This window comes from Aspergillus nidulans, chromosome III, assembly GCF_000011425.1.
Source record: "Aspergillus nidulans FGSC A4 chromosome III".
Classification (NCBI taxonomy): domain Eukaryota; kingdom Fungi; phylum Ascomycota; class Eurotiomycetes; order Eurotiales; family Aspergillaceae; genus Aspergillus; species Aspergillus nidulans.
In genome coordinates, this window is record NC_066259.1 from 1,779,194 (window position 1) to 1,792,166 (window position 12,973).

The window sequence follows — 12,973 nt, forward strand, 5'->3', positions numbered from 1 at the left end:
TAGTTCGGGGGCCTCAGGCCCCCTCGCATGCCATGGCAGCATGGGCATGGATAACCTCATTGCTGTTCTGTAGCGCTACAAGTATTATCCATGCAGAATAATGTCCGTCTGTATCACGGCCCTACGTAACGGCGACCATTACTAAGGCGTGAACCTCAAAAGAAAATAATGATCACCAGACCTAACTGAAATACGAGCCAAAATGGATGGAAGAAAGTGCTTACGAGCGAGTCCGTGATTCCTTGCGGCACTGGAGATATCTGCTTTATCCGGGCTATGGATTAATGCGACTGCATTGCATGGAAAGGGAGCCCATCCCCAAGGGTGGATGGAAAGAAAGGCAAATCCAGAGACGCCAACACTGCAGTAGGCCGGGGTTGGGACGAGAGGGTTTTGTCGGGGGGAGGGGGGAGGGATGGTTTCTTTTTCTGTCTAGATCGAGTACTGGAGCTAGGACTAGGACGAAGGCTAGGGAAATTGTGCATGGATGTGATGACTTGGTCGATCAGGGCCGTTGAGACCATGAAGATACAAGGATAGACATAGAGAATGGAATCGTAGATCATGCTCCTGGTAACGCCGTACACCGAGACTATATCCGCGGTAGGTGGGCAGACTACTGCACTGGTTATCGAACAGTATTAGACTCTAACGTACATGCCTCACATTAACTCGTCAATTCATCGAGACCCATCTTTTCTCGTCTCATGTAGTCGCTGCTCTCTGTCAGGCGCTGTCAGCATCTAGCCTACCCGAGTGGCCCCCTAGCTAGCCACCCGTCTAGCTCAGGCAGTGCAGGCCGAGCAGGGCTTGTTGGAACGTGCGTGCGTAATGCATGCTCACGGACACTTATAACCCAATATGAAGATCTGTAGTCGAGATCTCTGAGCCCGCAAAGGACGAATGGATGCCGTCCATCCCCATAAACCCGGTGTCGAAGACGAGGCAATCTGGACCAGGCCCCGCCATGTCACAGAAAATGGGAGTAGCGGACGTGCAGGGCGGGGCGTCAGCACAGCCAACGACATTACCTAAATTGAAACCCTCGATGGCGGGAGAACGTGTCGCTGTCATTGGGAGTGTCGTGGATGATGTTGTTCCCATCACCCCCGGTGCATATGCGGCCGTTGTTGTCGTGGGTGACGGACGAGGAAGATACTGGCTGTAAATAAAGCTTTTTGGTAGATGTCTCTGCGAGGGTGTCACGCGCGGGTTGTGGCTCTGGGGCTGCTGTAGATTTTGGCGGCAGGCTCGATCTCGTCGATATTCCTCCTGGCTCATACTATTCATGCTGAGACCATTGCTTCGAAACCTAGCCGTGATTTTCGTGGCTTTCCCTCCCTTGGCCCCAGAACGCTGGCGTTGGGGAGCTGGCGGATCCGACGTGACTGGCTTTTTGTAATTCGCCTGTTTTCTATACCGGGTTGTAGATTGGATGCCGTTGCTTACGGCCTCATCCGTCAGGCGCCAATAGTTTACTGCCTTCTTCCCTGGCGTAGACTCTTCCCGAACAGCTTCAAAGCCCTTGTCAACCAGGTCAGCAGACACTTCAGAAATAAACGAAAGCGGACTTACTGCATTCATGGACAGATTGTGTCGGATGCTGTTCTGCCAACCCTTCGAGCTCCGATCCTTCCCCTTGGCTGTGTTCTTTTCAAACCATAAATAGATACCCTGAAGAGGTAATTTCTTCCCGGGCGCGGCTGAGAGAGCTTCGTAGATGAGTTGCGAATATGGAGGATCTGCGTTGGTGTCCTCATTCTCGTCCGCATTTGCTGTCGGTGCACTGTCACGGTTCATTTCGAGCTTGCCAGGTGGGCTCACAATGCTCAATGGGAGCGAGTGGTAGGGCATGCTTGTCGATGTAGGAGATATTGTGGCTGCGGCCGGATCTGTAGAGGATGATGACGAGTGTGAATGCGGGGGAAGTGAATGTGAAGCCTTGTACATGGAGAACGAGGCTACTTCTGATGACTTTGCGTGCGCCCAATCCGGCAGGTGCTTGCCAGCAGGGAGCCGCCGCATCTCGGGCTTCAATTGCCTGGACGAGGAGTAGCTAGACGCCATCAGAGGCGCGGGCCACTCAAGGAGACGGCCGCCCACGGAAGGCACTATACGAGGCAGGCCGTCTGGTGAGGGCTCGACCGGCGATTGGGACTGAAAGGACGAGCAGTTCATGGCGGGCTCGACAGCCCATGGTTGTTGATAAGGTAACATTGCTTCGGGACTGCTGGAGCTGGATTCCGACCACTGGTCAACAAGAGAAGGGGGGGTCTCGGGCGTCGTGCGGTTGGAGCTGGAGTATGAAGGTTGGTATAGAGAGTGGTGCATCTTCTGAGTATGGACGAGTATAGGAGGCCAATTGAGAAGTGGCAAGGGAAGTAGGAAGACATATAAGACCATAAGGCTCCGATCAGGCAAAAACAGAATGGGGCTGCGAGTGTGTTGAAGTGAAAGAGAAGTACTGCAAGCCGTCTAGTACCTGCTTTTCGCTTCCTGCTTCTCGCGTACTGTCATGTCCACTACGTGTGACCACTCAATACCACACAGTTCTACAAGGCCGCTGCCAACACAGACACGCTCCAATTCTTTCTTCTTCTGCTGCAAACTGCCTGCAGATTTCTGAAGCTCCAGACAAACATCCACTGCTGGAAAAGAGGGTCTACTTTTCTTTTTCCCACAATCCGCTAAAAATAAGACAGGTTCCTCCAAGCCCTTCGCCCCGGGGTTGTCCTCGCAGACGGCCATTTCGGCGTCGTGGAACGCGATCATGCTCACAGACGGCCAATGATCTCTTCGATTACCGCTAGAGGCTGGATCTCGTGCTACGCAATGGGTCTACATGAGCAGTCTACAATGCCTGACGGACTGGGATTGAGCGTGTAGCTGGGACAGGGGGGAAAGCGGGCGGCCACCTGCAGCACATCCTGTGGGTCGGCCATTGTACTGGCCAGACTCTCTGTCTTAACAGCCCTTGCAAGACCCTTCTGGAACTGGACTTGTTGACCTCCTAAATCGCCCTTTCGGTGCATCCTGCAGTCTGAGGCCGGGGCCCTTTCCCGCTTTCCCCGACCAGCCGGAACCCCGGAACAGGCATGCAGTCAGGTAGCACCGGAATAGTCCCTCCTCCAAGTGGAAGAAAAAAAAGGAAATAAAATAAAAGACAACAATGAAGAAAGCTTTTTGTCTCGCACATGGAGGCGATTTCACTGGACACGTGACGAGGCCATCCCGGCGAGACGAAACACGCAGTCCCCGACCGGGCGGAGATGGAACCATCGGAGGATAATTAGGAGGGTGTCTGAAAAGTGAAATAAGCATTCTATATTCACGCAAGGCACGTGGAAACCATGCTCTCGGAGTTGCTCTGGTATCTGATATCATATGTCCGAGCACTCTCGCCAGACTCAGCCCAATCCTTTAACAGACGGTTAATGTTTCTAGCCCAATCGCTGCGCCAACCGTCCGTATTGCCGTGCGAAAAGGCGGAGAAGCGCGACAGACGCCGGGACCTGCAGGCTTTTAAGAGCCGCCTACGCATCGTATGTTTCTTGCGTCTTGGGTGGATAAACATGCTTTGAATAATGCGCGCGAGCCACATATAGGCTTTCTTTCATTTGCGATAGTAGATCTGGGGCTGTCAGCCTGTAGGAACGGTTATATAATGGAGTGGAGTGACCTACCCGTTTGAATTGGAAGTGCAGTTGTAAAATCCCCTGGGTGGGTCAGCGAAGGTGTTGCTTAGAAGGGGTCCGCAAACATACCTTTTCGAATGTGCTTTTGAATCCCCGCTCTCGTTTCGCACTGTAATCCCATTCTTTGTCGACAATGCGGAACGCGATATCTTCATAAGGCGGCCCAGCCATGAACCGAATGAGGCAGGTATCCTCCTCTCCGGCCGCGGCGAATGACTGTCCCCGTTTCCTTCCATGCTCTCGTTCTATCCGATAAGTGGGAGCTTTCGTTTTATCAATGAGGTCGGGATAGAAGATGTTAAATTTGTATCCCTGGACGACCTTCGGCGGAGGATTATCGTGGTCGTAATGGGTTTGATTATACTTGTTCCATTCATATCCCATCTGGACGCGGTTGAAGTATCGGGGTTTGCGCGGCCGGTACTTGCTTGCCCATTGGGGTTGTGCACCCGTGCTGACCGACTCTTCACCGGTGAAAATCTCCTCGTTCTCGCTGACTCCCTTGGCAAGTTCTCTTTCGTATAAAGCTTTGGTTGCTTGAGAGAAATCCTCGTTGGGAATGGACGAGAAGCGGGTTGAGTTGCTGGCGACGGGAGCATTTGTAATATTGCTCACAACAGGAGCCGAAGCTTTCTCAACTTGGCGCTGACGCAGAGGAACATATCCCATTTTCAACAGTTTCTGACGTTCACGCGCCTGCGCGGCATCAGTCATCGGCGGCTCCGTGGAAGGGATATTTGTAACTTACCACCTGATCGAGGAAGGCCTCCTCATCTATCACTTCGTATACCTTGTCCTCTGGACGAATCTGAAGCAATGGGTCAGGATCCAGATCACGAAACTCTTCCTCGTTGATTTTCGCTGTGCCCTGCCGGGCCACGGGCGCCAGTGGCGCCAGCTTCGTACGGACTGACTCAGCTTCCTCGCGCTGTTGCCGACGTAGTGCCCGAACTCGCTCAGCTATGACATCTTGATAGACCCTCTTCAGCTTTGCGCGAGCCTTCCACACAGTGAGGCTGCGTAAGAGCTCCTCCCAATAATCCGTATCGATAGGCTCGTTTGAATCCAGCTTTATCCTGACCTGCTCTTCAAGCTTCTGCAACTGCTCGTAGGATTTGGGGCTGAGAAGCTTGTTGATATCCCCGGCGACCGAGTTTAGCGCACGTCCTTCAGGAGCCGTCGTTTTCTGGCGGTCTTTACAGATAACCTTCATCGTCTGCGCAATGAGCAATCAGCGGATGTCGTCACACGTAAAACAAGGGAACTTACCCTCCAATAATCCCTGTTCTGAGAATTCGACTCCAGGCTCAAAAATGTATCGATATCCTTCTCCAGGTCTCTAAGCTGTGTCTCCGATAACCCCTCAAAAACGCCCTCGGGGTCTACTAAATCAAGCTCTGAATCTGAAATCTCATCGTCAAGCGGATTCCTCGTTGGATCAATCACCCGCAGCATCACTGTAAGCCAGTCGATCGGTTTCGCGCGGCCCTCCTTCACACGGATCTCTGCCTTTTTTTTAGCCTGCTTGAGGACAAAGACGTCCTCCTGAGCCACCCACTCGCGCACTTGCTCATCCTCCTGCAGCTGATTGAGCCGCATCTGGTCTTTCATCCCTCGGGCATAAGACTGGCCTGGTCGCGCATCGCGAACCCGGTATCTGCTGTTGTCATATCGTTGGTCTCGTTCGTCCGATCGCCGGTCGTATTTCTGGTAGCGGTCATCGGAGTGCGGCGATCGAGATCGAGATCGCCTCGTGCGTGATCTATTGTGTAACCGCGCTGACATTTTCGGGGTTGATTGCAGAATCTTGGAGATTGCAGTGGTGCGGCGAGGTCTTGGAGAGATCCAGGTCCAGGTCCAGGTTGGCGCGCGGGTGACGGAAGCTAGGCCGATCGCCAGACTTGCCTCGGTGGACCGTGCGCTGCTGCCTCACCTAGCTGCCTATACAGTACTGAGTACAACAATGATAAGTGATAGACATCGCCTCACCCAGGAGTCCGAGGCTTCCATCAATTCTAAGCCATAGCAATGTCAAAAAAATGGCATCGTTTACATCTTGCGAACCGCGAGGATATACCCCCTCTTCTGTACAAGTACTCTCCCACGTCCACCGGCTACGAGCTCTACATGACAGACCTCAACTCTATGTGGTCGGAACATCTAGACAGAGAAGCCATTCTTAAGCGAGCTGACGAAGATAATATCCCCATCGACCCAAGTGAGGATCTTGACCAATTCAAAGTCCTCCTAACGAAAATACAAGAGGGTTTGCAGAGTGGACCAGGAAGCAAAGTATCGCTGCAACCCAGAACACGAGGAAGAGATCATACTTTAGAGCTCAGAGTGATCTCTAAACTCCCTGCCCCCCTTGAGCCTCTTGTCTGGAAAGTGTTTCTTTCCAAGGAAGCTCAGTCTTCAATGACGAGACACCTACTACTCCCCTTGATCAACGCCGAGGCTGAACAGGAAGCGCGCCAGCGATCCCTCATCGAGGAGCTCAACAAAAAGGATTGGGTGCTCTCGAAGCTCTTTGATAAGTTTGAGACCCAGGGTATTGATTTGACGGCGATGTTCCCTGGTGCTTCCGGTATCCGCGCTGGTCGTAAGGGTCTCACGCTCACAGAGATGGGAAAATATATTAAGGGACTTGCACCGTTTGATGAGGAGTGGTGGCGCGAAGAGATCTCCAAATCGTCTTCAGGCTCTGCATTTTCAACAAACATTGTTGCTGAACTCTCTGAAGGCTCTCCGAATTCAAGGCAACTTGGTTCACTGAAACTCCCACCAGATGGATGGTGGGAAGGCCTAACACTATCCAACAATGCTACATCTACTCCCCCAGACGACGACAAGAAGCCGGAAACCAACTTAGCAACAGACTCTTTAGAAACAGACACCGATTCCGGGTCCGAGACTGGGGCGGATGAGTTCGAGGTACGTATTAATGAATATCAGGTTTCCATGTCAAAATCTCACTTTCCCCAGCGACAAGAAACACCACCCAGACTCAAAAAGCGCAGCGGCAGCCCACAAAAGTCCTCTTGTGCCAGAAAGGAAGACCATAAAGAGGCGCAATCAGAAGACGAAGAAGCAACTTCGCCAAAGAACAAATTCGAGAAAGCAGCCAAGCACAGGGCCGAAGTTCACTCAAACCCTGCAAACAACCCAAAAATGCCCCTACCAAGAAGGTCTAAAGGTCTTGGTACAATCGGGGGCAAGAAGCAGACGAAGCCGAGCCTGTCATCACCGTCACGAACGCCTACACCGTCACCATCACCTTCTCCATCTCATGGCATGCACAACCCTTCAAAAAGCTTGGCCAATGAGGAAACAACAGACGAAGACGCAAACGCAGACGAAGAGCATCAGTACACTTTAACAAAGACAAAACACACCCCCACATCAGCCCCCAGAAAAGTGCCCCAGCAGTCCCGCAGGCTAGGCGTTATCGGAGGAAGGAGGAAACAAGCAACACCAGAACCAGAGCCAGAGCCAGAGCCAAGTAGCAAACCATTCCGATCTCAATCCCCAGAACCGCACCCGCCACCAAAAAAGAGAAAGCCACTAGGTAGGATCGGCGTTATTGGCGGGCACAACTCCAAGCAAAAAGCCGTACAAGATCACAGCTCTGAAGCGCCAAGCTCCTCGCGAACGGAGAGCGTACTGCCACCGGCAGAGACGGCCCAAAGGCAGAGCAATACCGAGGACGAGGCGGAGAAGAAAGAAAGACCCGCTTCTAGGTCTCCATCGCTCCGTGAAGCTAAGGAACCGAACCTGAAAACACCTGCAAAGCCGGAACGCGAGGAGACGGAGGAAGAAAAAGCGGACAGGAAACGGGAGGAGTTGAAGAGACAGCTCGAGGCGAAGAGTAAGGCCCCTGCAAAGAAGAAGCGAAGGTTTTAGCTAGTTCGCTCATAGCCGATTTCCTTCTGAGATATGCTGGAGTTAGATTGCTGACAGGTATACGGTCTTGTCATGAAATAGCTGGGATCGTGGAAGACTACGTGGAAATACTTTGTTCTTGGACTACACCTATCATGAATCTGAATGGGCTATGGTACATATCTTAATTATTAATGCTGAAACCAAGATCTAGAGTTAGTCCAGTACGCTTATCGCTGACTGTACCGCTTTTTCCCCTATATACACAGTATAGTTTGTGAGTGCCACCTTTGGCAAGCAGAGAAACTGAAAACCATCGAAGCACAGTGGGAAGCCCAAGTACCTGGATGACATCTCAACCAAAACTAGTCCGGGCAGAGCCAGTTCTCATCGGCCTTTCCTGCTCACTAGGAGTGACAAGGCGCACTTTCTTCGGCGACGACATGAGATTCGACGACGTTGCACTGGGAGCAACGCTGGTCGCCGCGGTGGTAGACGGCGTCACGCTCCCCGTCGAAGCGACAGCACCGGCACTGGCGCCGGTGCCCAACATGCCTCGCACCTTTTCAACGGCCTTGCTTTCACCCTTGGTCCAGGTGTCGCGTTTGACGAAGCCGACGCCGGCCTTTCGACTGGCATTGTCACGCTTCTTCGATTCCTCGAGAAGGACACGGCGGTTGTGTTCGCGACGCGGACCTGGGGCGCAGTCATGCATGCAACCGGGAGTTGCGCATCCGCCTTCACTCACTTCAATGTCCCTGAGCCATGTGCTTATGCATGCGAGATGACCACCGTGACCGCAGCCTTGACACCAAGACCAAAGTGTAGTCCCCTTGGGACGCGCGCGTCGGTAGACCTCTGGGCCGAATTCATCAATACGCTGCAGCTCAGAATGGGGAATGGGCTCCGTATTGAGCGAAGAATGGGATGGTGAGAGAAGTTGGGAGGTAAAACTCGGGTGTAAATCGTGTTCTGCATCGGGGGACAAGGCACTCTGCTCTGCAACCCATTCCGGTGGCGGTTCAAGGCTCATACAGATGGTGCAAGGTTCTTGTGGAGTGCTGCAGCGGTGGCAGCGGGTGTTGTCGTTCTTGGGGTTCTCGTAAGGCTTTTTGCACGTGAAGCAAAACACGTTCATGTAGGTGTCCCCTTGAGCATACTCATAGACGGTAGGATAAGACGGCACGCAGAGCAACCGAAGCTCGGCTGCTTTGATATACATGGACTGGCGTATCAGGGCCTCATTGTACGCTTTGAATATGATCTCGCTCTCCTCAGCCGGTAGAACATTATCGATGTCCTCAATCAGAATATGCAGCTTTTGAAGCAGATGCGCAGCAGATTGAATGTCGACGTGTGTACCACTATGATAGTGTCTGATCGCCTCTTTCAAAAGTATTTCTGCACTCCAGGGGTTATTGCCCGTTTGGTCAGAGAGTATTGGTATAGAGATGCGAGAAAGACCGTCTGGAAGGTCGGGCACAGCAGCTGAAGCACAGTCTTTTGTTGCTGCAGAGCCCTCATTTTCCTTGCTCAGCGACTCTAAGGGTGTGGATTCTTTCATAAGGGGGGGTGGCGTAGATGGTCTGTCAAGATGGATATGGTTCTGATCAGGGAGGCCTTCGTCAAATGACTCGTCAACCTCGAGTTCCTCCTCTGCAATGGAATTGGTGGTGATTATTGAATCGCTGCGGGTCCTCAACAATTTCTCATTTCTGGACCCAACGTCGTGACCATTTCGGACTACTTCGGCCGCGTCATGAAGCCTAGTTGCAGAGGTGAAGGATGTGGCCGGCGACTTGGACGGATGTGAGCTTGTTGTTGATGCCGAAAACATTGGGAGACTTTCTGTGGATTCGTGTCTATAGTAACCCGGTTTACCAGACCCTGCATGTGCTTCGAGAGAGAGTGGCTTTTTAGGGAAGTACTTGTAGTCACGGATGGCAGCCCTTTTGTCCTCTACCTTTTGCTCAAATTCGTCTACATCCGATATTTGCTTTTTGAGTTGCGGCCGACGATTATGCCAGTCTGTCCTGCCAGCAATTGCTAATGGGGCAGACCTCTGTTCTTCCTCAGTTCCCTGGTGCAGTGAGCCACTGCGGCCGGCTGGCGGACTGTCCGATGGTATGCGCACATTTTCACTGTCGTTGGATTCACGATGGTGAAGTTGATGGATGGGGCGAGACCCAATGTCCGACATGGATGACCAGTCGTTTGAGGCCATGGTATCCTGGTTTGAGCTCAAAACCGAGGGCGGAAGAGGTTGAATATCTTCAGCATCATCCAAATGTCTGAATTGAGACTCAGAACTATCATACGAGTCGGGCGGCGAGTCTGGCAAAGGCTGAGCAAGAGGCGTTGTCATGTTTGAAGCGCTCTCAAGGTCAGAGTGAGAATGTTTTGATGCTTCGCTCTCTATTACCCCCTTGAAGAAGCGAGTCTTCATCTTTCCATGTCTCGCATCTTCCAGAGGCCGGACCTTCTCAATTATGGGGTCCTCCAAGGAAGCTTTCTTCCTGATGCTACGAGAGCTCTTTTCCGGCGCTTGCCGCTGCTCTCTGTCCCTTGCTTGCAGCTCCTGGATGATGGCGTAATGTATCACACGCCAGGTCTGAGCCAGTTTAGGCAATGCAATGTCTTCGGCGCATTGAGCATTGTACATGAGTGAATCTAAGAGAGGAAGCAAAGGCCCTGCCTGCATGCCACTGAGCCACCCTTGGAGGAGAGGAGAATACTGGCTAGCGAGATATTGAAACGTTTCTCGATCAAGTGTAGCTCCAGGGACACTTACCATCATTCCCTTTTGGCACAAAGAGGAAGATGTGTCCTTTAAGAGGAGCCTTTCCAGCGGAAGTATGGGGACGAGATCTGTCGCTGCCGGTGGGGTACTGCCGAGCGATTTGGACGTACGAATACTACTGGACTTACTATGGCGAGGTCGGATAGAAGCAAACAAGGGCTCATCTCCAACCGCCTCCTCAGCAGGACTCTGACTTAGCGCCTCGCCACTGGTGTCCTCTTCATCGGAATGTCCAATAAACTCGTTCGTACTGAGACCTCGAATGCTCCTCCTAGGGCGCTTTTGAGCAAAAGCGAGAACCTTGCCGCTGGGACTCCAGGCCACCGAGCAGGTTGGGCGCTGATTAACCACCTGAGGAGCGTACCGTACATCAGTCTGAGTGAAAACGCCGCCATCACCTACAGTCCAAAGAAGATCTTTAGAATGCCAAAGTAAGTCTGTAGCAGTTGAGTCGTATCTGTCAAACTCTCTGAAAGGAATATGAGGCCGGCGAAAATCCCAGAGATGAACCCGCGGGTCTTCTTTGTCGTATGAAGTCACTACTTGTGATGACTGCCAGTCCCCGGAGCTATCCGATTCTCTGGACCACGAAGGCGGACGCCATCGGACGTTGAGAACCGCCTGAGGCGTCCTAAACTGAAATAACGGCTTCTGCCTGCGCTCGGCAGTGATTGAAAACTCCCAGACTTTGACCTGTCTATCCGTACCGCCGCTGACTATATGCTTTCCGTCCGGGTGCCAATCTACGGAATAGCATGGCCTATCGTGGGCGGTAATCCGCAAAATGGGACTGCTCGATTTGCGAATGTCCCATAGTTGGATTGCGCCGCTATCGGTAGCAACCGCAAACAAGACTCCGTCGCCGGGAGACCACCTGACATCACGGACAGCGTCGCTATTGCTGTTATATTGGTCTCTGCTTCCACATACTGAAACGCCACGATCCGTAGGCACGGTCCGCAAATCCCACATCCGAATATGGGCGTCCTGACTCCCGGAAAGAAGCCATGCTGGTTGGTGCGGGTTGAAAGCTAGACGATGGACCTGGCGGCTATGGCCCTGAAACCGGCAGTACTCCAATCCGGTTCGATGCAGATCATAAACGACGATGCGACCATTGGCCACTGCGGTGGCGATAATCTGATCGTAGAGTCCATGTGACCATTTCACATCCTTAACCGTCAGCTGGTCCTTGTGCCGCGCGGAAAGCCCGCCGCCAGCATGGTGAGTTGATGAGTAGCCGATAATAGCATTGCGTAGGTTAAATTCTTCTGACGAATGATCTGGCAGTACACGAATCGTTTTCAGAATCTCTTTGCCTCCAATGACTGCATGTGTCCGTTGCGGGGAGATATCCAGAGCAGCGATCGAGATGCCTGTCCTGTGGGTGACTGTCTGCGACGCGCCCGGCCTACCGAGTAACTGGGATTAGTTTGAATGCGTCAAAGGTTCAGCGGCGGCAAATGGGAGAAAATAGAAAATCCAATCAGGATAAAGTAATTAAAACCAGCGGAATCATTACAAAGACAGCGTGTGAGAGTGGTGGACGGACGACCAAGAGGCAAGGAGGGAGGGGCAACGGGGGACTGTACAAAGACCTAGACCTAGTAGAACGGACAGCAGCAGACGCGTCAGGACGAGGCCCGGGGCCGTGCGGGCTCGGCGGCCGAGACCCTGAGAAAAAGGGCTGTGCAAATCTTGCGAGAGCACTCGCCGCACGATGGGAGTACTTGTTGGCCTGACTCTGTTGCACCGGGGGAGGCGGAGGAGGGGGAGGAGTTGGGGAAGTGCTGCCGCGGGTGGGCAATCGGGGGAGGTCGGTCATGCTTCAGTTTGCGCAGCATCAGAACCTAGCCTGAAACAGCTCGAGGCTCCATGGTCGTCAAGGACAATGGTGAAGAACGAGTTTGGAAGCTGTCAGATGCGCTTGCATAGGAAGGTTCGAAAGAACTGAGACAAGACTCCGACGGTGTCTTGCGGGATGAAGACAGCCAGGGCCCAGTCGTCTTGTAGCCAGGGATTAGTCAGTGCGCGCCTTGCAGCTTGACAACGCGGCAAGAATCTCAGCACTACGAGTAAGGATTGAATTGATTGTCCGTTGAAGTGATGCGCTCTAGGGCAGAGGCAAGGTAGCTTGCCTCTGAGCTGGTTGGTCGCGGCAATCGATCGAGAATCGAGGTTGTCGCACTGCACCTGCCCAGTGCGTGTTATTACACCCGATCGGGTTTAGCGTCGTTTTACGATACCGAGCGCGGTCTGTTCTGCGGTTTATCTGACCAGTCCAGTGTCCAGCTGATATATCACTCCCTCTCAGACCACATCGCTTGAGACTACGACGATGCGGAAGGGATCTCCCAGCTCCAGTTGGCTCAAAAACCCTGGATAGATGCAGGCTGGATGAACAAACGTCAAACAGAGCAGACGACAGACTGGCAGCTTCACCAAGCTTTCGCCTTGCTAACGGCGGTGTACGGCAGTATACTCCGCCTTGAGCTGGATTCGAGCTCCCATGTTTTGACCATCTGACGTGGAGTAATTCGGCGAGCGAATTGGATGGCAAGCCCGGCTCCAGTCGATCATGAGATTCACCTTGTGC

The 12,973-nt window shown here is 52.8% G+C and overlaps 4 protein-coding genes across 4 annotated transcripts, besides 1 other annotated feature; 1 reads left to right on the top strand and 3 right to left on the bottom strand.

Moving 5' to 3' along the window:
• Positions 1-12,973: part of a sequence feature (contig 1.78 659..353456(-1)) that runs on past both edges of the window.
• On the bottom strand, positions 850-3,099 carry ANIA_04521 (protein fhpA; the record flags this gene model as incomplete). The annotated part of the gene is made up of 4 exons (XM_657033.2): positions 2,870-3,099; positions 2,483-2,825; positions 1,576-2,296; positions 850-1,524 (listed from the first exon to the last, which is right to left on the bottom strand). The coding sequence occupies exons 1-4, from the start codon at positions 3,030-3,032 to the stop codon at positions 850-852; spliced, it is 1,902 nt and encodes a 633-aa protein (XP_662125.1). The 5' UTR covers positions 3,033-3,099.
• Positions 3,614-5,506, bottom strand: ANIA_04520 (splicing factor cactin; the record flags this gene model as incomplete). The annotated part of the gene is made up of 4 exons (XM_657032.2): positions 4,965-5,506; positions 4,444-4,911; positions 3,765-4,391; positions 3,614-3,637 (listed from the first exon to the last, which is right to left on the bottom strand). The coding sequence occupies exons 1-4, from the start codon at positions 5,478-5,480 to the stop codon at positions 3,614-3,616; spliced, it is 1,635 nt and encodes a 544-aa protein (XP_662124.1). The 5' UTR covers positions 5,481-5,506.
• ANIA_04519 (uncharacterized protein) lies at positions 5,724-7,598 on the top strand (the record flags this gene model as incomplete). The annotated part of the gene is made up of 2 exons (XM_657031.1): positions 5,724-6,629; positions 6,681-7,598. The coding sequence occupies 2 exons, from the start codon at positions 5,724-5,726 to the stop codon at positions 7,596-7,598; spliced, it is 1,824 nt and encodes a 607-aa protein (XP_662123.1).
• Positions 7,933-12,202, bottom strand: ANIA_04518 (WD repeat protein; the record flags this gene model as incomplete). The annotated part of the gene is made up of 4 exons (XM_657030.1): positions 7,933-10,247; positions 10,369-10,465; positions 10,549-11,799; positions 11,996-12,202. The coding sequence occupies 4 exons, from the start codon at positions 12,200-12,202 to the stop codon at positions 7,933-7,935; spliced, it is 3,870 nt and encodes a 1,289-aa protein (XP_662122.1).